Source organism: Babylonia areolata, chromosome 8 (assembly GCF_041734735.1).
Source record: "Babylonia areolata isolate BAREFJ2019XMU chromosome 8, ASM4173473v1, whole genome shotgun sequence".
Lineage (NCBI taxonomy): Eukaryota > Metazoa > Mollusca > Gastropoda > Neogastropoda > Buccinidae > Babylonia > Babylonia areolata.
The window spans coordinates 31,627,205-31,653,538 of record NC_134883.1 but is presented as its reverse complement, the minus strand read 5'-3'; the positions used below and the strand labels follow the sequence as shown (position 1 = coordinate 31,653,538).

Sequence of the window (26,334 nt, the reverse complement as noted above, 5' to 3'; positions counted from 1 at the left end):
GTCGGGCAAGAGGGACAGTGGGAAAGTGGGAACGGGGACGGGAATGAGGGAGTTTCGGGGTGACACGTTAGAAGGGGGACGAGAACCATTCCAGACTTGTCCCAGAGACCCGTCGAAAGCGGTGGCACGGAAGGGAGGGAAACAGGAAAACCTTTAACACCTCGCTGGCTCTGTAGACTATGTTCTTTTTTACTAGTTGCAAAAGAGTACACCCCCCCCCCCCCACACACACTTATCTCTTCCTTAAGCAGTATACATTACGCTAACCACAAATGGCAATAACAATATTTCAGTTTCCATCATACTAGTTCCGAATAATATAAACAGCACCAGTCGGGCTACATTACAATTACATCACATTTCCATCCCCACCAAAATGTTTGGGAAAATTTACATACTGCAATTAGACAATCACCATTACAGACCTGAAACAATCCGAGCTGAACATAATTATGGCAAAATGATACACCTAAACACAACAAATTTACTAATTCCCCCCAAATATTTAGAGATAAAAGAATGCTGGATTTAAAAGATTTCCACTAAAAAAAACATCACCCCGACCTTGCAAGCAACCTAAACCTCACTTTAATGTTAACCAATATCATAATTCACATCACTACATTAATATTACGCAGACAAACACAGACTCCCTCACCTGTCACCAGGTAAATGGGCACACCGCTGCCCAGTGTGAAACACAGACCCACACACGCACAGAAAGAAGGGGGTGACAACGAACACACTCCACTACTTCTGTTAGACGACACCCAACAGCTCCCACGCTGGAACGGTGATCCGTCTCTTGACAGAGCTTGGCATCAAAAGCCCAGGGAAATCTTTCTCTCCCGACCAGATGACTTCAGAACTCGCTCAGAGTTCATGAAACGTTCAGGGGAAGGGACATGACATACACATATCCTCAGATATGCACGTGTAAAAGCACGAAGGAGAGAGAGGGGGAGGTGAAGGAGAGGGATGGAAAGAGGGGAAGAAGGGGGAGAGAGAGAGGAGGGGGGGGGGGGGAAGAAAGGGGGAGAGGGGATGGAAAAGAGAGTTGCGCATGAACACATGCATAGCAACCGTCACAAGCCGTGACACCCTTCATCCCCCCATTTCCCCAAACGAGAATACTCACTCTTCATCCCCCCATTTCCCCAAACGAGAATACTCACTCTTAATCCCCCCATCTCTCCTAACGAGAATACTCACCCTTCATCCCCTCATCTCTCTTAACGAGAATACTCACTCTTCATCCCCCCATTTCTCCTAACGAGAATACTCACTCTTCATCCCCTCATCTCTCCTAACGAGAATACTCACCCTTCATTCCCCCCCCCCCCGCTCCCCCCCCCCCCCCCCCAATTTCTCCAAACGAGAATACTCACTCTTCATCCCATCATCTCTCCTAACAAAAATACTCACTTTTCATCCCCCCATCTCTCCTAACGAGAATACTCACTGTTCATCCCCTCATCTCTCCTAACGAGAATACTCACCCTTCATCCACCCCCCCCCCCCCCATTTCTCCAAACGAGAATACTCACTCTTCATCCCCCCATCTCTCCTAACGAAAATACTAACGCTTCATCACCCATCATCCCACCATCTCTCCTAACGAGAATACTCACCCTTCATCCCCCCATCTCTCCTAACGAGAATACTCACCCTTCATCCCCCCATCTCTCCTAACGAAAATACTCACCCTTCATCCCCCCATCTCTCCTAACGAGAATACTCACTCTTCATCCCATCTCTCCTAACGAGAATACTCACTTTTCATCCCCTCATCTCTCCTAACGAGAATACTCACCCTTCATCTCCCCATCTCTCCTAACGAGAATACTCACCCTTCATCCCCTCATCTCTCCAAACGAGAATACTCACCCTTCATCCCCCCATCTCTCCTAACGAGAATACTCACCATTCCCCTCATTTCTCATAACGAGAATACTCACTTTTCATCCCCCCATCTCTCCTAACGAGAATACTCTCCCTTCATCTCTCCTAACGAGAATACTCACCCTTCATCCCCCAATCTCTCCTAACAAGAATACTCTCCCTCCATCCCCTCATCTCTCCTAACGAGAATACTCACCCTTCATCCCCCCATCTCTCCTAACGAAATTACTCACGCTTCATCACTGATCATCCCCCCATCTCTCCTAACGAGAATCACCTTCACCTTCACCTTCACCTTCACCTCTCCCGTAGTCTGGGTTCAGACCGTTGGGGCACCGCTGCTGACCTGGCCACCACCCCTCTCCACTCTTCACGGTTTTCTGATTTCCTCAGGGCGTCACCGAGCGTCAAGCCTGTCCACCCCCGGATGTTGTCTTCCCATCTCTTCTTCTGCCGTCCTCTCCTTCTGCCTCCTTGTACGGTGCCTTGCAGGAACGTTTTGGCAAGACCAGATGATCGGGAGATGTGTCCATACCACCTAAGTTTGCGTTTTTTCACTATGGACAGAAGGTCTTCGTAGGGTCCAATACTTTGCTGGATTCTGTTCTTCACTTCCGTGTTAGTGATGTGGTCTCTGTAGGAGATGCCAAGTAGTCTACGAAAGCATCTCATCTCGACAGCTTGGATTCTTCTCTCGATGTCTGCAGTCAGGGTCCAAGTCTCGCAGGCGTAGAGCAATATTGATATAACCAGGGAACGCATCAGTCTGATTTTTGAGCTGAGAGCGATGTTTTTGTTGTTCCAGATGGTGTTCAGCTTGTTGAGTGCCGTTGTTGTTTGGGCAATTCTCGAGAGTACTTCTGGTTTAGATCCTTCATCTGACACGATTGCTCCCAGATATTTGAAGCTGTGGACGAGAATACTCATTCTTTATCCCCTCATCTCTCCTAACAAGAATACTCACCCTTCATCCCCCCATCTCTCTTAACGAGAATACTCACTCTTCATCCCCCCATCTCTCCTAACAAGAATACTCACCCTTCATCCTCCCCATCTCTCCTAACGAGAATACTCAAATGTAAAAAATGAATAATCCAACAGAAACACAATGTCTTTTTCCACCAGTATGTATGACGGATCATTAATTAAAAGAAAAAAAAATCCTCCACACAAACACACACTCACACAATCAAACACACACACACACACGCACGCACGCACGCACGTACGCACGCACGCTCACTCACTCTCACTTACATACATTCATACATACATACAAACGCATGCTGCGAAACTTAAGATCCTGCAATTCACTGCATGGACAGGTTTGTGTCGAGGGATAATTACCAACTTTACCCTGGAAGACGCCAACCAGCCAGAAATTGTTTCTGAGCTCTGCCAAGAACGGCACAAATGGTTCCTGTCCAGGCTTGCGATGAACATCGCATTGACTTTGTTCAAAGCAAAACACAATGAAAAGTTCCGAGCCCCCCCCCCCCCCCCCCATACTGGCCCAGCAACAAAAGAACACCAGGACCGAGTTGCATGAGGCGATCTTCGCAGCACTAAGTTTGCGCAGAGTTAAGAATGTTCTTTAGTGTATGGAATTAACCGTGGAGTTAGGAACATACTTTACGATAAGCAAACTTAGCGCTGCTTGTCCATTCATGCAGCCAACCCCAGAACTTTTCAATCTGAAGTTCAAAGTGGATGGTATTGTTGCACTCCGAAGTAAAACATATTAGTGTTTTGGTGAGACGAATGAAAAACTCATCTAACAATGGCTAAAACAAGAAACTCGGTCCAAGGTCACCAACGTGCAGGATCATGGTAGCAACTGCCAGTGGTCATCCCTAACTGTTGCTTTGCTAATCCCAGGACTTGGAACATGAAGATTGAAGGATAAAGTGCACAACACAACCTGAGCGTGATGATATTTCAGAAGAAAAGCTGATCCTCAGTGGACAGACCCACTCTCTCGGCCTCAGAAGTTCGGTTCAGTGGTTCGAAGAGATCATTACGTCTGGGAACTTCTTTGGCTACAGTTGGTATCCATGTCATCATTCGTGCTTCGACCCGCCAATCATATTCCACAGTGTGCTGCTGCATCGCCCTCTCAGCTATACTGGACCCTACAGATTTCCTCAGAAAGACTGATAGTCAGAATGAGAAAGACATGTTGACACTGACACAGAAAATGGATCATGTGCATATGTATATGACACTCAGAACAGTCCATCACAAATGCGTCACACACACACACACACACACACACACACACACACACACGTACATACAATTGCTTATGCAACCACTTTCACACAGGTGAAGCGAATATGTTATCAAACATCGCCGAGGACTCATTTATTTTATGGGACCAGATACGTTGAGTTCATTCTTACAGTTTTGCGACTTAGTGGTATATTCTGGAAACACGCTTGGCTGTCTCCGAATAAGACATGTCTGGAGACCTGTCCAAGGGAACTGTTTTGTTGGTCGAGTCTTCCTTTTAAGTACTTCGAATGCCCACGGTTGTACAGATGGATACCATGCAAACGTTTCCAATCCAGAAAGTTCTCATAGAATTGTTCGCTCATATTTTTGAAATATGGAGTCACAAAAGTGTTGACTTCATGGAAGCCCAGCTCTGGTCTTTCCTGATGAATCTGGTACGGCATCATTGTAGAGTGATTTCCCCATGCTTTGTCATCGAAGGTACGATAGGAGTCGTACCAAACGTTCAGAAAATCGGCCGCTGGTTTTCCCATAAATATGCAGTTGCAGTAATTCACGTTAGGGATTGTCACCCCCATCACAACACTGTAATTGCGTAAGTCCTCTACAGGGTTCAGCAAGATGTAATCGGTATCCTGGTACACTCCACCAAACTCTGCACACAGATTTACAGGCAGCTTGTACAGGTAGAGTCAGTCTGAAATGTATGTTATCGTGAGAACGGAAAAAAATGACTGGGGAGAGCTGCATCTATGACTGTGATGGCGATGATGACTCTCTGTCTCTCTCATTTCTACACACACACACACACACACACACACACACACACACACACATACACTGACATAGAGATGTATATATGCATATATATATATATATATATATATATATATATATATATATATATATACACACACATATATATATATACATATACACACACACACGTGTGTGTGTGTGTGTGTGTGTGTGTGTGTGTGTGTGTGTGTGTGTGCATTTCTTGTGTGTCAAAGTGAATTTTTCTACAGAATTTTGTGATGAACAACTCCTTCGTTGCCGTGGATTCCTTTGCGTACACTAAGTGTATACTTCACACGGGACCTCGGTTTATCGTCTAATCCGAATTGCTAGCGTCCAGACCATCATTCAAAGTCTAAAGATTCAGTCTTTTTACCGATGTAGGTGCCGCACATTTGAAGAGAAACAGAGCCAAGAATACGAGAGAGACAAAAACGCTTTGAAAATACATAGTGTATCAAGTCCTTTTTTGTCGTCATTAGTTCGCACACATTACTTGTTACTGTAAAGTGTATAATATAAAAACCCACCATCTACCTACCCACATACCTTCGTACGCATGTCTGTAAATCATTCATATCCTCTTGTCCACCCCAAGAAGAAACCCACCACCCAGCCTTTTTTCTATAAATATAAATAATCTTTGTGTATATGTGTGTGTGTGTGCGCGCGCGCACGCGAACACACATACACGTTCTGATTTGCATGACACTACCATCAAACTGTTGACTAGTATCTATATATGTGCACGTAAACTAGTACTTCAAATGCCTTTGTTTTCTTTGATTTGGTTACACAATAAGAGTTCACCCACTCACTTCAGTAAACGATTATTGTGTTAAAATCAATCTTGGTTAACCCAACAGACTCTTCAGTTTATAATTCAGTATGAATCCACGATCAAGACAGCTATGGAGAGTCCAGATTTCAGTGATTGTTTAAATCAGTCTTTGGATACGGAGACGGACTATACTTAAATACCCCTTTATCATGCATAAGATGGTTATTATTACTAAAATGATTCAAAGGTAGTGATTATCCATGAAACTGTGGTGCAGTACTGTGTTAATGCGATGCACTGTGTTGTACCATCTCATGCACAGTTACACCAACGCTTTGTGAAGTTATTTCGTCTCCATCACTTCATTCCACGACTGCAGCATTTAATACAGATCTATGTTCAAAACCAGAAGTCTTAACATTGACATGCACCATTAAGACAACTTACTTTTGACAGCCTCGAGGCGGGCAATATCCGAGCTGTGCTGAATGACCTTGACCGGATGACCGAAGATGACACTGGGTGCTGACCTCTGGACATGGATGAGGTGGGGGATGAGGCGGACCAGCGTGTCCCAGAAAGAGCCCACTGGCAGGACGTCGGCGTGAATCATCACCATGCAGGGCTGAAAGACACCACACACACTCTGTGCCACAACACATGCAGACACACGTGACAGAACTGACACTGACACTGATTTTTTATTGCCATTGGCATTGATACCCTTTTGGCAAGGGGGTTACATAATACATAGTGCCGATAAGCATCGCCCAAAAATTGTTTGGCTGATATAGACACGTATCCAAAAGCAAACAATCAACAATGAACAAAAATGTGCTCATCCACACTCGCACGCACTGACGCACAACCACTCATGCATTCACACGTCTTTAAACCAACATACATTTATCATCACGCACTTCACCTAATCCATTGTAACTTTAAAGACGACCATCTGGCTGCTAACCAAATCAAGCAAACTTTAATTCCTCATTCCACACTCCTATCCACTGGTAACTGAAGGGAAAACTAAATATTGGTATTCTTTCTGCGAAAATCGCTAACTTCTGAAATAAAATTTGCGAAAGACATAATTACTTCATCACGTTCAGTTCAGAGTATTACTGTAAGATTACTTTGTGCGGCTGGTTCACTGAATAATTTGTATCCTCTGCGAATGTCTGCATATGCTGGACAATCAAAACTAAAATGCATTTCGTTCTCAGTACTGATTGTTCCTGCACACATTGAACATCTGTTATCGTTGCTTGCTTCAAACCATTTCTATTAGTAATTAAGCTAAGGGTTCTAGTTCGGAATCTAGCCAGGTTGTATCTATGCCATTTATGTGTAATAATTAACATATTCCTCTACCTCCAACGCACTTTTAAAAGACAGGAACCAGTCATACTTATCATTTCCATCCATGCCAGCGTGCCAGTTTGGTCTATAACAACAGATCAAACGTTCTTTAAATTCAGAAATGAACTGTGCTTCATTGCCTACTTCTTGACTGAGCCAAACTATACCATAACCATTTTTCGTCAGGACTTTATCAGATAGACCCAGTCACATCTGCCTGTTTCATGTTGCAATACTAACATTTCATATGTCTTTCCAGCTAATCAAGTATTGGGTAAATTAATAAGTCTTAACCAGTAACTGATGGATTTAACATAAGTTCTTATGTACAAAGGATAACAACCTATTTCTCCGTAACTGACGGATTTAACTTAAGTTCTTATGTACAAAGGATAACAACCTATTTCTCCGTAACTGACGGATTTAACATAAGTTCTTATGTACAAAGCATAACAACCTATTTCTCCGTAAATCATCTTATTAGAAGCTTGTAATGGAACGTGCATTATATGTTTTACTGCATATGTATGAACTTGTTCCATGACAGTATTGTCTAGCAGACCCCAAATTTCTGCTGCGTTGGTTAACATGGGTTCGATTTGAGTATCAAACAGTTTCCAGAACAGTGTAAAGTCAACAGATTTTAACTTTTTCATTGTTCTTAAAATTTCAGTAACTCCCTTTTTTTTTCCTTTTCTACACACTTCTGACCAACATTAAAAATTTTGTTTTAAACTTAATTTTGTTGAAAAATACACCCCAAGGTATTTATAACTATTTGCGACTTTTACGTCTGTGTTACATTAAACCATTTCTCATTTCGTGCTGAGTGCCCTCCCTTCCGAAAAACCATGACATTAATTTGTTTTGCTCAAATTCACTGTCAGCTGTAACCTGTCAGCTTCCTGTTTCAGTATATTTAATTGATTCTGTAGACCAATAGGTCTGTGTGTGCAAGCAGACTGACATCATCAGCAAATAACACAAAAAACAACTGAACAAAACCTGGTAACAACTGAACACCATGTTCACCTTTCTTTGATATCTCTATAGCCAGCTCACTGGTAAAAAATGAAAAAAAATGAGAGCTCAGCAAACACCCTTGCTGGACACTACGTGGGTAGCTGAAATAATCTGAATAAATACACAAAGTCATACATACTCCAAAGAGCCATATACAATTTCCCATTCACACCATTATTTATCAAGACATGCCATAAAATGTTCCTGTTCACAGAATCGAAGGCTTTCTGAAAATCAACGAAAGCCACATACAATTTCTTCTTATTCAACAAAAACCTTTGTACCAAGGCATACAGTGTAAATATGTGATCTAATGTAATATATCCAGATCTGAAACCAACCTGTTCTTCTACAATCTTATCTGCATTCTTTGCCCATGTTAATCTTTTATTCAAAACGTGCGAGTAAATCTTACTCATAATACTTGTCAATGCTTCTCTTCGATTGTTATCTGGATTATTATTATCACCTTTCTTATGAAGAGGGACTAGTATGGATTTAGAACACGCCTCTGGAAAGATTACTTTATCAAACAGTAGGTTAAACAATGCCACCAAACAGTCAGTTACTATTGAATTAGCACATTTGAACATTTCGCTCTGGACCAGCACTTTTCCAACTTTTTAAATGCTTAATGCTGCTGATCGCCTCATCTCTTGTTATGTGATCACTGAATAATGGTTCTGTTTCTTGTTCATGATTATCTATCTCTGGTTCTTCATCTTGATCATTATAATCAACTGCATTGAATACACTGCAGAAATGCTCATACCATTGTTGACATGTTATTTCATTATATATTATTGCTTTTCTACTGACAGACCTGAGTGTAGACCAAAAGAGTTTGGGATCATTAACTGAAGCTTTTAGCTCATCTAACCTCTTTTGATCGAAATTCATTTTCTGACTCTTTTCATTGCGGTATACTCTCTTCTTTCTTCAGTGTATGTTGCTTTCTGTATGTCTTTTAACTCGATAAATTTAAAAGCATCACTTGACAACTCTCTTCTTTTTCTCACACTCCCTGTCAAACCATCCATTCATTTCTTCCTCTTCTACACAGTTCTCAACATACAGGCTGCAGCACTACATAATGTATTTGTAAACATTTCCACACCAGTGCTGACATTAATATCTAAGAAGAGTGTTGCTCTATCTATAGATTGTTTAAAGTCATTAGAGTCAACCTCATTTTTGTAAACCTGTGCATTTTCTTCAGACCACACAATTCGTTCTTCTCCCTGAATCGGCAAAGATTCTTTTTTCTTGACATTACACTTCATCCTGTTCATCTCCACGGGTAAGTGCCATGAGAACAGTTTATCAACAATTTTCCTTCTGCAGTTTTGAAATAATCCTTGTGTAATAATAATCAACAACGCTGCTACCATTTGGTGACACAAACGTGAACTCCCCTTTGGAACTGTCCATACGTGTCCTATTCAAAATGTTATGGTCAAACAAAAAACGTAAATCCGATAAAGACTTGCCAAAATTATTGACCACTGAGTCCTTTGAGCAGCGCACTGGATTAATTTTTCCTATGACATCCTCATCCTCAGCCATACCGTTAACATCAACATCATTATCACTGACATTATAATCAATATCATAATCATAATCGCCATCATCATAATCATCATCATTTTCGCTATCAACCACACCCCCATCCTCATATCTACAGGAGAGAAGCAAGTCATTGTTTCAGGTTTGGGTTGCTGATGACCTGTTCTTGCATCTAGAATCAAAATTCCATCTTTTAACGTTGAATGGTTATAAACAGGTCATCTTTGTGGTACAACATAGCACGCCACCAACAGCATATCTTTCTTAACTTTTTTTTTTTTTTTTTGGGGGGGGGGGGGGTCAACATTTAAAACTACCACATTGTCACACTAGACATTAATCTGTCTTACAAAGTTACCAAAAACCTTTTTTACCATTAGCATAACCCCACCAGAATTTCGACCCTGATTCGACAGCTTCTTTGCTGGGGCATGAAATTTTATGAAATCATGAGACACTCCAGTGAAATCAAATTTATTGTTTCTGTGAGACAAACAAAATCGAAGCCACTAACATAATTAATAAAAGCAACATCATTAAGTTTTGTATACAGGTTTTCGATATTGTAATTCAAGAATGTATGCTGTGTTGCCAGATGGTCTGGCCTGTCCTATTTGGAATTACTCTTTGATCTTAAGGACCTGTCACTGCCACTTCTCGCAAAGAAAGAAGGCATCCCCGACTGTAATTGACCCGCTGGCACGGCCAGTACGTTCAAAGTTCATTTGATCCTGACCCCGCACGCCGCGCTGCCCACTCTTGCCACGCCAGAGCCTGTCACTCCACTCGCCCCACCGCGCTGACAGCGAGGCTGGGAATCCCCTCCTCTGACGTCACGGTGCACATCCGGGAAAGTCCTGCGACTGCCAGGTGAAAGGTTACGGCTGCTGCTGCCGCTGTCCTGCCATGCGCTCGCTCCAGGAGTCTCTCTGCTGCCAGGTGAAAGGTGACTGCTGCCGCTGCTCTGCACTCCCACCACGAGAGTCCCGGCGCTGCCAGGTGACATGTGACGACTGCTGCCGCTGCTCTGCCCAGACGTCATGGGAGTCCCACTGAGGTCACGCGCCTTGCTGACGTATCAGTGATTCCCTGCTGTTACTGCCAAATGCCAGCTGCCAATCGTTTGACTTTGTAATCGAGCCAACACTTAGATTCCTCGAATTGTACTTTTCCGCCCTCACTTCTACCCGAGACGACGCTGCTCCGCGTACGTTCTCGGGTCAGTCTTTGGGGTCCAACTGTTAACTTGCCCCTCACAAAATACGGAGCTGTACCCTCTTGCTTTGCTGCTGAAACTATCGCTGCCTGCCTTTTTGTCAAATCATTGGCCAACTTTCTTCTATTTCGGAAATCCTCGTTGTGTATGAGATTCATTTTGTCTTGCCAGTGACTGAATTTGACGATCATCGTTTTGGGTTCGCCTGATCTTGTTTGGCCAACCCTGTGAGCTCGGTCAATGTCCTGTTCAGTCCATTTTTTGCGTCCTCCAACACTGTTTAGAACATCAACAACACTTCTGGCACATATGTCATAGTCCTCTTTTTCAGCAAGTTGGAGGATACTGAAGAAGCGAATATTATAGCGCCTTGAAAACCCTTCAAGTCTATCTATCTCTTCAGTCATGTTCTCTATTTGGTCTCCTAGTCTGTCCATTGTCAATAACACCTGCTTCGTCTCCTCTCTCCCTTCAGCTGACATGTAATTCAGTTGACCCACATCTGCAGACATCGTCACAACAACACTGGACAGTCTGGTCTGGTCTGACTCCAAGTTGGCACTGCGTTGGCTGATTGTCTCATACTGCTCCGGTACGTTTTTTAGTTTTGCCTTGATATCAAACAGTTCGTCGCGTAAGACTGTATTCTGTTCTTTTAGTTGCTCATTGCCTCATTTCATTTCTCACTTCTGCTCTTCCTCTTGTTGCCTGATCGCCGCAGTGTCAGGGCTAATGTCGTCGTTGTTTGTCTGTTTTGTCATAGTATCAACAGGATCAGTCTTCTGTTGGTCGGTAACAGGGCCAGGATTCTCTTCAATGTCACCACTATGTGACAACTTCCGAAGGGAAGGCACATGTGGGTCAAACTGACCTAGATTGTCAGTGTCACTGCTTCCAAGCAACACATTTTGTCTCCACCAATGTACCACTCAAATGCACCTTTGTAGACACTCACCAACACTCTCGGCAGTGCACATCCACATGACTGTCACTGTTCCGTGCAGCAAAGCGGCTGCCATGCCTAAGTATTGAAAAACACAGAGATGTCCCACACTGTCAGACATGTTTCGTCGCTCCGTCCTGTGTGCGAGTTTTGCTGACACCGTTTTGCACTGCTCAGTCCGTTATTGAATACGCCAATTCTGGCCCTCCAAATCACCAAGTCAATCATTTTTGGCACTTTATTTATCACTGACATAGTAACTTTCAGTTTTCACTCAAATGAAAACCTGCAGACCTCTAAAAATTGTCGAAACGAACCTTTTTGTGCAGAGGTCTTCATGTTCATAACCACACGACAGCCATTTTTTCACGTACCCCCGAGAGAGAGCCACGTGACAGAACGTTGGGCTGTGAAGAGGATTGTTACAAAATATCAACAGTGTCACTTTTGAATCTTCTTTTCTCTGTTGATGGTCTATATTGACGAGACGCTGCCTGTCGATTTGAACATGAGTGACAAACGGAAATAAGTGTTGTGAAAATTTCTTTTAATGGCTTGTATGTCGGACAAGAGAGACTCAACAAAAGCTTTTCTGTGTTCGTGGGGTTTGAAACAATGGGAGGTTTGTTAACAAGGTCTGTTTTCACTACCGGTTCATGCATTGACAAAAGATGTTCTTAGTAGTGGTAAGCAGGGTATTGACCGGTCATCCGGCTTTACTGAGTTATTTTTTTCTTTTCCCAGATGACGTGGCTTTATTCTCTGACAGTGTTGCTTGTCTCCAAAATCAGTTGGACGTGTTGTTATCCAGGAAATCAGAACGTCTTGGGTCTCTAGTTGTAAATGTAGATAAATGCAGTCGTTCTCAGAAATGGTGGGCATTATTTTAAATGAAAGATGGTAATTTAGAAATGAAGAAATGCGAATTGTTGACATGTATAAATAGCTTGGAATCGATCTGTCCACGCAGATTACATTAAAAAAAAACCACCTCTTAAATATATTGCAGATCGAGCAATTATAAAAGCACGTTTGACCACCACTACAGAACATTGACTGCAGGTACTTTTTAAAGTTGTATGACTGTCAAGTACAGCCTGTACCGCTGTACGGATTGTAAATGTAGGGTTCAGTTAAACAGTTGACAAAAAAAAAAAAAAAAGAAAAGTTTTTGGGTGTAGTTAAAAATCACCAAATCACTATGTATTCACGACTTTCATGACCTCGCGACCCCGAATAATTATCACCGTCAAGGTGAAGGTCTTTTGCCACTTGAGGGAACTTCACTTCCGGAGCTTTCGAATCAGCAAGAGAATAGATTACAGGAGGACGTGGCTTACAACGTGGCTTACAAACTTTTTTTACGGTCTTACATCTCTTCTTGATCAGAATGGCTGTTCCGAAGGGTGCAAAGTGGGAACACGGTGACAGTACAACATGTTTTTGTGATGGAAAAGCCGTGAAATCGTTTCCGAATCCATCCAAAATGGCTGATTCAAATTGGATTGATGACATGCGTTTGTGGCCAAACATTTCGTACGCAATATTTTCAACTATTGTGTCCTGAAAACAGGGATTGATGGAGAGGAAATGAACAAATACAAAAGTTTTGAAAGTTTTAATTACTTTCACTGCAGCAAAGTTGGCAAGATTCAGTGTGTGTGTGTGTGTGTGTGTGTGTGTGTGTGTGTGTTGTTAACTATGCTCATGTCACACTGTGTGTGTGTGTGTGTGTGTGTGTGTGTGTGTGTGTGTGTGTGTTTACTATACTCCAGTGTGTCATTTATGAACATTATATGCTATCAATATCTTTAGGAATCCTATACTTACTATTTGTACAATTTGATTTTGATTACTAATTGAATATTTGAATAACTGAATATCAATCAATATTTCTTTTTTGTCCTCAAACAAAGCATAAGTGTGTTGTGTGCTCATAAACAAGAACATCACAATTTTTAAATAGTAGCCAAAATAAGCAAATGCATTAAACTAGTTTTAAAATAATTACACTTACAGTATACACTGTATAGGCCTACAGTTAAGTTACCCTACCCCCAACCCCACCTCACCCCCCAATCTCTCCACATGTTTGCCAAACATGCAGTCCTTCAAGAAATACATTGACAACAGATATGCTATAGTACAGTATAATGCAGAACTAAACTGTGGACTGCAGACAAGAATTTAGATCAAATTGGTTTTCATATATGTCCATCATATAACAAGATATGTATACAATCTAAGAAATCACTTTTTTCCAAAGTGTTTTTTTTTGTTTTGTTTTTGTTGTTGTTGTTTTTTTACAATGCTGATGGAGGTACTGGTAGTGGCAATGATTGTAATGATATTGTTATTCTTATTGCTGATAAATCTGTTCTCATGACGTATTTTGACAATTATCAACTTTTTCCTAATCACACATAATAAATAAGATACATTTACATTCCAATTTAATTTAGAGGGTACAGAAAAGAAAAGACTTGAACATTATATATATATATATATATAGGCTAGCATTTTCTTTGTTTTTAAGTTTCTTCAGTTTTAAATCTGCAGTTGCTTACTGTTCATTGTAATTTTCTTATTAGCAAAGTCAAACGTCATAATACTAATACTGATCCTTAACATCAAATATTATTGTTCATCACACACACACACACACACACACACACACACACACACACACACACACACACACACAGAGAGAGAGAGAGAGAGAGAGAGAGAGAGAGCATTCTTTTGTGGGTGTGTAAAATCCAAAAGTGATATCAGTATCTGTTTATATGATAGGACAGAACACTTAATTTCCTGCGCAATTATTAAACAGTATAAGTATTCACAAGAGATGCCAATGTACAAATTGTTCAAAGCAAGAGTACTTAAATTTTAACTTCTTGCAAGATTGTTACAAAGATTCATGAATTGTTAAAAACTAATTTTCAGATAAACTTTGCCGCCTCCTGAAATGTTTGCACAGAAGGCAAATCATTCAGTATTGTTCAATTAGGAAGATGTTCAGCAATACTGAGAGGAAGGAAAAATGGTAAATGCTCCCAGATTATCTGCTGAACCTTATTAAGTCTTTTGAGGCCACATCACCAGTTATTTTTTCTCAAACTTTTTTTTATTCATTATATCAACATGACACTACTGACAGAAAATCAAACAAACAAACAAACAAAAAAATCTTAAACAGGGAAAGGTTATTCAAATGAAAAGATTATTTGCAAATGTATTTGGCACACACAACACATGGATTTATATATAGGCCTATATATATATATATATATATATATATATATAAACCACAAAACATTTTGGTTAACATTTTCTGCTATATCTAATTGCTCACACAAAACATACATACATACATACATATATATATATATATATATATATACACATGCATACATTTCAACATATATTCTTACAAAGTTACATAAATTCATAGATGCATGCATTCATACAACATGGGGGTAACTTAACTGTAGGCCTATACAAACGTATAAATTCTCTGGCTTTGGGGGATTTTTGGCTTAGACTGCCGCCCTCCACGCTTGACGTCGATCTTCGTCTTTGAGCACTGACCAAAACAGATAGGGTGGTTCGCAGCCAGTTTTCACGTAGCATCGGTTTATGGTTAAAACATTCATGTTCCAGAAGCTTGTTCAACTTCTCAGAGCTGTAGGTACAGCCTAAGACAGCACAGTTTTTCTTTTTTGGCATGGTTCCACGTGGACACGTTTACCGAGTACCTACTAAAAAAAAATGTTTACTTTCGGTTTTGCCGGAAATAGACTTCCCTGAGATGTTATGGTTCGCTAGCCAAGATTAGTAATAGCGACACGCATGAATGGTTCACAGAGTCTACAAGAAAGTCGTGAATATGTAAAAACAACTAGGTACCCACTTTTTGTTGATGCTGATAATATAAGGTGCACTACATTCTGCAACGATAAGTATACATGAATGAATGCTTATGTAGCTATGTACCCAAGTGGTTTATTATATAAAGGGGACGGTACAAAAGAATTAATAATGATTTATTGAATTAAAGGATATAAAAGATGCACACACCGGCCCAGGGACATATAGACGGCCAGTCACAAAAGGGGTTTTCTATTGTTTTATCACAATATTAAGTAAAGAAGGAAAAGAAGATGAGAAGAAGAGATAAGAAGACAGTGCAGCGATGTGTGGTAAGACGCAGTGTGTGTGACACAGCGCCAAAGTAGAGAAAACTATAGGCCAGCTCAGCCAGTTGAGAAAATGACCAGTTATCACCTGCTGTGGCCGTTTATGCAAGTCAAGCGAACTACACTGACGCCCGCGTGTACTGAGAAACAAATCGGCTCAAATCGAGCAAAATTTGATTAGAATAGTGTTTGTTACAAGCTGTTCAGTGATAGATTTCTAAATGATTCATGAACTGATTTACGTTGGATTGGTCGCAGAAGAAACAGCTCTACATCTACTTTCTAACGAGTATAAAATGAAGCGTTGATTATTTAAAATGAATTTACAATCTTTATTCAAGTCGCCTGAAAAGGGTCAGTTTTAGCGAGTCATCGTTGAAAATTACAAACTGCGTTAAATCAGTTTGACGTAGGCAAACACAAATGGTATAGATTTAAAAATGAAATTGAGACAGTTCTGTCAGTATATAATACTTGCAGTTTACTGATCTGACAAAAGAGATATTTAATCAAATACGGTGTATCAGAAACACAGTTTTCAAATCTGGCCAAGCCGTCGAGCGACACACTAGTGGAGTGATTGTCGTTAAGTGACGTCGCCGACAGGATAAAGATCCACAACATAACAGATCAAAAATGATCCCCTTTCCTTTTAATGTTTCAATTCTTTTATCCAAATTGAATTAAAAATAAATTAGTACCTTACCACCAAGTGTACTTTGTTCGGCATTCGGCAGGCTATACAAGAGAGTGTGGAACAACAAACACCTGAAGAAAGACACAAAGATCAGCGTGTACAGAGCTGTTGTACTGCCCACCCTGTTGTATGGCTCCGAAACCTGGGTCACCTACCGGCACCACATACGACTGCTTGATCGCTTTCACCAGCGCTGCCTTCGCACCATCCTCAGCATCCACTGGAGTGACTACATCACAAATGTCGAGGTCCTGGAGCAGGCAAAGACTATCAGCATCGAGGCAGTGCTGCTAAAGACCCAGCTACGTTGGGCAGGGCACGTGTCCAGGATGGAGGACCACCGCCTGCCCAAGATCGCGCTGTATGGCGAACTGTCCACTGGCCACCGTGACAGAGGAGCACCCAAGAAGAGATACAAAGACTCCTTGAAGAAAGCTCTCGGTGCCTGTCACATTGACCATCGCCAGTGGTCCGCAGTAGCCGCTGATCGAGAGACCTGGCGACGCACCATCCACCAAGCTGTCTCCTCCTTCGAAAACAACCGCAGGGCCAGCCTTGAGGACAAACGCAGAAGGAGGAAGAACCACGACGCTGCAGCCGCGAACCCAGACCAGACTTTCCCTTGCAACCGCTGCGGCCGACTCTGCTTTTCCCGCATTGGCCTTGTCAGCCATGAGCGTGCCTGCATCAGACGTGGACAACGTCCTTCCTAGATCTTCGTCAGCGAAGCCAGGCCATGATGATGACTTTGTTACACACATACCCTCGAAAAACTTAAAATGTGTTATTACAGTAGCAAAGACAAATTTGTGTCACATGGGCGTGTACATAATGTTTTATATAGCAATGGTTTTGTTTTGGAAGCACAAGGTGTAAGGAGTATTTAAAGAGTTTTAAAGGAATTGACGTAAAGACTGATTCTTTAAGTCAAAAATGGCACGCTGCACTCGAAAGTCACGATTTTCTTTTACATCTATGCAAGTTTCAACCAAATTTTAACTCTCTGCTTCTTTTCACTAACTCAAGAATGTTAACTTTCGAAAGTGTCTTAAATTGCTAAGTTTAGAATATCAAATGTAGTTTTATATACAATATAAAACAAATCTGAACAATGTTAACTGTCGCAATACGACTGGACATGAAACACACTTTCTATTTCTTTGTCCGAAATATATAATGAATTGAGAGACGATTGTACCGCTTAAGTACTACAGTTGCCCGTCATTGTCTGGATTTTCTTCAATCATAGCTAGCAAAGATGTTGAAATGATCTTGAAATTGTCGACGTATATATATCTGGAAAGCACTTAGAGAAGAAAATGTCTCAGTGATCTATAAACACGTTTTACTTTCACAGTTTTGTTGACTCACTTTGTTATGGGTTTGAGGCCAAAGAACATATACAATCAATTTCGACGTGCTTGTGTAAACAATGTGTCTATGCTATAACCTGCTCTTCCGTTGTCTGTGTGTCTGTGGTAAACTTTAATATCGTCATTTTCTCTGGTATTGTTTTGTCAAATCACACCGAGTTTGGCTCAATAATAGGAAAAATTTACTTTTTTCCACTCATTCTGATTATGATGAAAATACACCTCTGCTAAGAGTACAAAACAAAAAAAACAAAAAAACAAAAAAAACAACAAAAAAAGCCAGAAATTTTTCACCAAAAATTAGTTACATTTATATCTTTTATTTACAAAATCTGGCACGCTGACTTAAACAACCTTACATACTGATTAGTAGCACTGGTTTCTATCATTGTTGTTGAAATAGATACTTTTTTTTTTGCTGAGTATGATAGTTACATTTAAGAATGCATCTCTTTGGAGCAGCTTACTTAAGGGAAATTATTCACTCTTTTTTCTTTTCTTTTTTTTCACAATGGGAATTAATTGATTTCTAATCTTTCCATTCTAAAACTTCACGTTTTAAAATTACGACTCAATAAATAGGAAGGCTTTTTGTGTTTTACACTCAGTGTGAAGGTCTTTCACAATGTACATTCGCCCCTGTGGTCTTTTTCGGAAAACGCAACAAATGACAGCGTACACCTCTTTACGATAATCAGCGGGGTCAACCCGCTATTGCCGCAACCCGCTATTGCCGCGGCCCGTTGTTGCCGCAACCTGCTATTGCCGCGGCCCGTTGTTGCCGCAACGATTTTGGATTTCACATTGAAATCTTGAACCTTGACCTTGACCTTGCTACAGCAGTTTGAATAAGGTATGGTATTTTGCCGTGACAGAAAATTTAAAGGGCTATAACTCGCAATCGACTCGACCGATTGATATCAAATTTCACTAAAGGTTGATAGGTTCTGTCTATAGAAATCAAAACATTTTACATTGAACAAAGTTCAAGGTCACATTTTTCTAAAAATATAAATATGAAAAATTCGATTATCTTAAATGTTCTTTGACGTATGTCAACCAATTTATGATGACACCTGAATGTGTGTTGAACATAATGTGACGAATCCAGATTAATTTTCTTGATTTATAAGACAACGATGCAAACAAGATTGTTGTTTTGTTTCACAATTAAAAATATCATTTCATGTCATAATTCTTCTAACTTTCACTTTCATTTGATCTATGCATTTCTCTATACTTTTCTTATGTTTTGTCTTTTGTTTGCTTTTATTCTTCTATTCTTGTTCAGCGAATAAATCCTTCCTGACGAATTATAACTTCCGCTGGGGGTCGTCCTTTCTCCTTGTGTAAGAGATTTTCTCGTCAATAAAAATTAATGTACATAATGAAATTTAAAAAAAAACATTAAAAAAAAGACCAACAAAAAGAAAAAAAGGGCTTCGGCAACAACTGGCCGCGGCAATAGCGGGCCGCGGCAACAACGGGCCGGCAATAGCGGGCCGCGGCAACAACGGGCCGCGGCAATAGCGGGTTGTAGTAATCAGCGAGTGCGCGGCTTCGGAGGCCGCCATGTTGTTTCCTTCACCGTCTTTGTTTCAAAACCCAGCATTCAATCGATAATTGACTATAACATATGATTGAAAGGAGGCCGCCAAATGTTTATCCAGAAACAGATTTGTGCATGTCTCATCACTTACTGGATAATGTCCCACATGACCACAAAAAATCAAAATATCACAATCGCACAGTTGCCAATAAAGGGAAAAGGAAAACCCAGACAGTTAACTCCCTTGTGCAACGGTCCTATGAATTTCGTAACTTCTCAGATGTAAGCCCATTCCACCTCATACGACGCTTTTTGATTCACTTGAGCAAACAGTGATGCTATGAACTACATCATCAACGTGTTTACTGCATATAAATATTCTAAACTGGATACTGAATCAGCTAGAATGGACATGAAAAAGAAAATGAATGGGAGTGTAACTAAGTCTATCGAACACGGATCTCTGCAGATCTAGAGAAAACGGCTACATGTGTTTGAGGCGATGGCAACGTCTCCTTTACCGCTGACTTAAAGAATTTCTTAAATGCCCGAGATATACCAAAATAGCAGATTTACGCAGCATTATCACTTCGAATACCACAATCGATTTATCACCCTTGAAAAAAACATGCTTAAGTATTAAATTTTTAATGTCATTGCTTGATGTGCAGTAGCGCTGTGACTAACACTATTGCTTTCCACCCGAATATGCTGGGTTCAAAGTGCTTTTGTCTCCTCGCCCCCCAACCCCCACCCCCCACACACAAACACACCCCTGCCCCCCTTATTTTTGTAACCAGTAGCTTTATAATAACAGATACAGAACACATTTTAACGAATAATCTTTTTTTTAAAGAATTTTTCTTTAAGTGTTAATCACAAGTGAGTCTTGAAGGCCTTGCCTTTCTTGTTTACTTTGATTTTAACATTAATTTCTCTCCCTCTCTCTGTCACACACACACACACACACACACACACACACACACACACACACACACACTTTCAAAAACATACAAACACACAAAAACACAAGCATACACACACATCTCTAATTGTATATAATTCCTCTAAGTCTAACAAAAAAACCCACCCACCAACATCTGCCTATTTCCCTCACCTGCAAGAACCGAACAGAGCTAAGGATGCCGATAAAGGTGTAACTGCGGATCTCGTGTCCCCCGAAGAGCACGTGGTGAGACAGGTTGGGGATGAGGTCCTGCCCATCCTGGAAACACAGCGCTCTTACCGCCCTGGCCAGGCACGGGTCCTCAAAGCCATAGGCGGCGGGCGGCGTGGCCACGCTGACCCACTCGAAAACCATCCGCACGGACGTGGGCTCACACACCAGCCTGGCCCGCAGCCTCTGAGAGCAACGGGGAGGGACGGAGGAGAGCCAGGCACAGGGGAGGAGGGGAGCCGTCACCGGGAACTTCAGCGGGATCGGGGCACAGCGGTGTGAAGGGGAGTCGGTGCTGACAGTGGGGTGAGGGGGGAGGCTGGACAGGGCACTTTGGACAGTGTGGCCAGACTGGACAGTATGGGGAGAAGCTCCGGCAGTATCCTTACCGTGAGCAGCTCTGGCAGTACTATTACGTGGAGGTTCTGTGTCCATGCGGACACGGGGCGACATTTTGTTCTGGAGACGTTTTGAAATTCCCAAGGAACTTCCTGCATGACAAATATAAGACGTTCTCTCAGAAAAGTTTCCCGAGCAGTGTAGTAAGTGTGCCGTTCAAACTGCTGCTGATGAGGTGGAATTGATGCTCTATAGCGAATGCTGTTCTGTAGTCAAGACAGTCCCATGTAGTGTCACAATGTTACAATAATTATGAGTAGATAGGTGTGAGGAAATGAATGGAAAAGGAAACCTTTTCATCGATTGTGTGTATGCATGTATGGTAATGCTCAGACATGACTGACTATCACACACACATGTATGTATATGGCTTTAAATGAGACCGACGAACTGTGGACATGATTTTTGCCAACAGGCAACTTCGAGAGAAGTGTCGCGAGCAAAATGGTGGTCTCCACACCACCTTCGTGGATCTGACCACAGCCTTCGACACCGTCAATCGTGATGGCCTTTGGAGAATCGTGTCTAAATTTAGCTGTCCAGACAAGTTGATCACGATGGTCCGACAGTCCCACGATGGCAGGCAAGCCAGTGCTCAGGTTGACAATGAACACTTCAATCTTTTCTTAGCGACCAACGCCGTCAGGCAAGGATGCGTTTTGACACAGACTCTCTTCAGCTTGGCATTTACTGCCATGCATAGCGACGATCTCTGTGATGACAGTGTAGGTGTTGACTTCCGTTTCTATACAGATGGCGGATTCTTAAACCAGCACACATATCACAGCACACATATCATCCGTAATCTTCCCTTCGCTGATAACTGCGCCCTCAGTGCTACCAACCAGACTGAAATACAAAAAAAACATGGACCTCTTTGCCTTGGCCTGTGAGAACTTTGGTTTCGCCATCAGCACCAAGAAAATTGAGGTGATGCACTAGCTAGTCCCTAGTGTCCCCTACACTCAACACACCATCACAGTACAGGCCAGCAATTAGCTTCTGCTGTGAAGTCCTTTTGCTTTGGCAGCACGCTGTCAAAGTCGGCCAGGAGGTCATGTTTCATATCGCCCGAGTTAGCAGAGCGTTCATCATATGGTACATTCCACTTTTATCAATCTAAATTAGATGAATTGATAACCCAACAGCAAATATGTCTAGGCCTAAAAATGATTTCTTTGTGTAAATAAAGATGCTGATTGACATTGACTCTCTCTCTCTCTCTCTCTCGCTCTCTCTCAAACAGTAAGTTGGCAGCCACAGGCTTGATTTAGGAAAGAAAAAAAAAGAAACAAACAAAAAACTAAACAGTAAATCATATCTTTAGCTTAAATACTACTTTTGAAAAGAGGTGGTAAATTGTAAGCATGTTTCGTAGATCTGAAGAATGCATTTGACTCTGTCCAACGAGTACCTCTGATGGAAATCGGAAAAACTGTGTAGTCTGGGAAATTTATGAATGCTATCCTTGCCATTCACAAGTCTGTAGTCTCTTGTGTATAGTGAGAGAGGCACAAACAGGCTTAAAAATTTTTTTTACTGTCCTGTTGGAGTGCAACAAGGCTGCATTCTAAGCCCAGTATAATTTTCATTATTTGTAAATGAAATTGCAACTGCTTTAGAAGCTTATGGTGTCCATGGCACCCAACTGCTCCCAGATGTACTCCCGCTGTTCCTCTTCTTGTTTGCGGATGACATAGTTCATAGTGCTCATATCAGGTACACCACAAGGTCTTCAGTATTAATCTGATATACTCACCAATGCATGTAAAGACATTCATCTGAACATTAACGAAGATAAACACAAAGGTAATGGTGGTTTGTTTTTTTTGTTTTGTTTTTTAGAAAGGGTAGTTTTTTGGGTAGACATGAGAAATGGAATCTTAATGGAATTGAACTAGAAGTAGTAAATGAGTAGAACTATTTGGGCTTTATCTTTTCTACAAGAATGAGTTGTTTTTTTACAAGGGTAGATGCATTGGCTGTCTAAGGTAAATGAGCTAGTTTCGATTGTGCTAAGAATGGAAGTAAGCTTGGTGACATGACCAAAACATGTTTCTAGAAACCTTTTGATACAAGTACAGCCTGTACTATTTTATGTTTCAGAAGTATGGGGGTTACAAAGACTGAAAAATATTGATAAAGTTCACACATTTGCAATTAAAATAAATCTTAATATGCCACTGAAAATACCAAATAAGTTGTGTATTGAGAGGCAGGTCTCATTATAAGTCAACAGTGCAGTCAGATGTATCTGGTTACGAATATTAGAAATGGACATCAGACGTCTCCCCAAACAGGAATATACCATGCTAGTTACTATAGACAATAATGGTAATAAGTGCTGGATCTCTCGCATAAAAGACACACTCTTCAGTCCAGGGTTTGGATACGTCTGGCTGTAATAAGGGACTGGGTGCGAAAATTTCTGATTGCATTGCTTAAACAACGCCTGACAAATATTTACCTACAAGAATGTGAAGCTCTGTGTTGAAGAAAGACATATGTAATTACTATAAAATATTTGAATTTACTTTTGAAAGTGAAAGATATTTTGATTTTGTTGACATAAAACATTTCAGAGACTGTACTGTCAATTATGCTTGGGACTATTGCATTTTAAAGGAGGTGCATTTAAATTATTTTCAACAATAATCAGGATTATGTGGAATCACTGAAGATAAAGAACATGTAATTTGTGCTTTCTCTTTTTATTCAGATATTTGAGAAATATACTGCAGTAATGCTCTCTGTCAAGTGTGAAAAATAACTGAAAATCTGTCATCGTTTTCATGTTTTTAGTTTCCTTAACAGGCAGTTTACACAATTCTTCTTGCATTTAGGGGCTGGAGGCCTATGGAAAACTCTCTCTCTCTCTCTCTCTCTCTCTCTCTCTCTCTCTCTGACGCACAGGCAGACAAACATAAACTTACCTGGCAATAAATCCCCAGTGAGAACATAATGTGTCAGTACGGAGATAACCAGTATTGCACAGATGCAGAGTTTGAAATCCCTGGTCCGTTTCATCATCTGCAATGAAGAAGGAAAAAAACACCAAACACATTATATAGAAAACTGGACAAAAAAGAAACGCAAAAAGAGAAAGCAACATTTCCTTCACAATGATTCTTTGCCATCATATCGATGGGTGCCTACTAGAACTGCTCTCTGGCTATGGCTGAATTTTTAGAAACAATTCTGAATAGTGTAAAAATAGCGTCAACTTTGTATTTTGGAATATATTTTACTTTGAAATATTGTATAATGTGCTTCACAATGATATTCAATATTCGAAGCGGATAACACTACATTGCCGGCGCCCCCTCTGTCTTATCAGCCACTCCAGTAAATTTTGAACCTTACACACGCCATGTTTCGGGCTCAAACTGCCACAGTTGATTCTTTCTCCATTCCGCCACGCATTTTATGTTTCAAGCACTTGTGTGTTTGATATGTTTTTTGAGTGATGTGCAGTGACAGTAATGCAAATTTATCGACATAACACTTGTACAGTGAGTATCAGTATCAGTCACTGCGTTCGGACAAATCCAAAAACGCTACACCACATCTGTCAAGCAGATGCCCGACTAGCAGCGTGACCCAACGCGCGTAGTCAGGCTGTACAGTGAGTTTCACATTAATGGCGCGCACGCGCGCGCGCGTGTGTGTATGTGTGTGTGTGTGTGCGTGCTATGGTGCGTGCATGTGTGTGTGTTTGTGTGTGGGGGCTGTTTTCATGTGCCTTATCTGTGTGTGTGTGTGTGTGTGTGTGTGTGTCTGTGTCTGTGTGTGTGTGTGTATATATGAATATCTTTGTCATTTGATTCGTTTATCCATACTGCCACATGTTTCATTTTTCCTGAAATTTTTTTGATTGAAATAAGGACTTCCCACAATTTCTCACACATTGTGAGAAATCGTGGGGGCGCCCCCCCCCCCCCCCCCCCCCCCCCGATTTCTCGCGATGGAGAGAAAACGTGGGAGGGGAACGACCACGATTTCTCGCAATCCCACGATTTCTCTCACTTTGACAGTGAGACTGACAGCTTAAAAGAATGTATGTATGTATGTAGGTAGGTAGATAGGTATGTAGGTAGGAAGGTAGGTAGGTATGCAATGCGTTTTTGTATTCATGTATGTGCGTGCATACATATACATGTAAACACACACACACACACACACACACACACACACACACCTACCTATCTATCTCTATATATACCATATGGCAAACAATCAGAAAATAAAATGTGAAGAAACCTGCACAAAATCACATAGCTGCTGACGCCATTTGAAAGCACCCACTTCACAGAGGTACACACAAGCTTTCAGTTCACAGCCATCTGCTGCAAAGGCTTCGAATGTGCCTTTCACTGCTGAACCAAGTTTATAGTTCTGACGTCTCAAACCAGCTTCATTATCTGTTCACTGTAAAAACCAGCCACAAAACGTACCACGTTGAATTAACGACTCTTACAGCTATCGTTAAGTTGGCCTGCACACGTGGAAGTGACATCTGGGGCCAGAGCAGCTGCCGAAAAACCCAATCGAGAAACTCCCAAGAACACTTCCCAACGGCTGTGCTTCAACCCGTCAATCGACAGTAACCTACACTCATGCGCAGCAGGCCCCAACGTGTGGGCGAATGCAACAAGCTCGCGATGGACGTGCTCACACAAGAATAAAAACCCTTTAATTCTCTCTCTCTCTCTCTCTCTCTCTCTCTCTATATATATATATATATATATATATATATATATATATAATTTATATAAAAACCCTTTAATTCTCTCTCTCTCTCTCTCTCTCTCTCTATATATATATATATATATATATATATATATATATATAGTGAGAGAGAGAAGAGAGAGAGAGAGAGAGAGAGAATAATCTTGGCAAGGTGTGAAAAGGTTTCCGGGATGGGGGTGGGGACAACGTGAGAGGTTAGTGAAGGATGGAAAGGTATGTCAACAGCCTAGTATGAGGAACACAAGGTAAGATTTTTTTTTTCGTCCAAAGTCACAATGAATAAACCTCTCGTGTGTGTGTGACAGAGATAGAAATACATAAAACCTACCTGAGAATAAGTGCCCAGTGAGAGCATAATGTATGAG

The 26,334-nt window shown here is 41.2% G+C and overlaps 1 protein-coding gene across 1 annotated transcript; it reads right to left on the bottom strand.

Annotated features, from left to right (window-relative positions):
* Positions 1-4,261: 4,261 nt before the first annotated feature.
* Positions 4,262-24,249, bottom strand: LOC143285143 (uncharacterized). The gene is made up of 4 exons (XM_076592369.1): positions 24,154-24,249; positions 20,762-21,312; positions 6,164-6,341; positions 4,262-4,792 (listed from the first exon to the last, which is right to left on the bottom strand). Exons 1-4 carry the CDS (start codon positions 24,245-24,247, stop codon positions 4,272-4,274), a joined length of 1,344 nt encoding a protein of 447 aa, XP_076448484.1. The 5' UTR covers positions 24,248-24,249; the 3' UTR covers positions 4,262-4,271.
* Positions 24,250-26,334: the final 2,085 nt, after the last annotated feature.

What these genes read in the sequence shown, in the direction of transcription:
- LOC143285143 (XM_076592369.1), bottom strand. Translation starts at nt 24,247, where the DNA reads ATGAAACGGACCAGGGATTTCAAACTCTGCATCTGTGCAATACTGGTT. An exon ending in GCTCTGTTCGGTTCTTGCAG is followed by an intron (nt 6,342 to 20,761) that starts GTGAGGGAAATA and finishes GGTGTCTTTCAG; the next exon opens with CCCTGCATGGTGATGATTCA. An exon ending in CCGCCTCGAGGCTGTCAAAA is followed by an intron (nt 4,793 to 6,163) that starts GTAAGTTGTCTT and finishes ATCTGTGTGCAG; the next exon opens with AGTTTGGTGGAGTGTACCAG.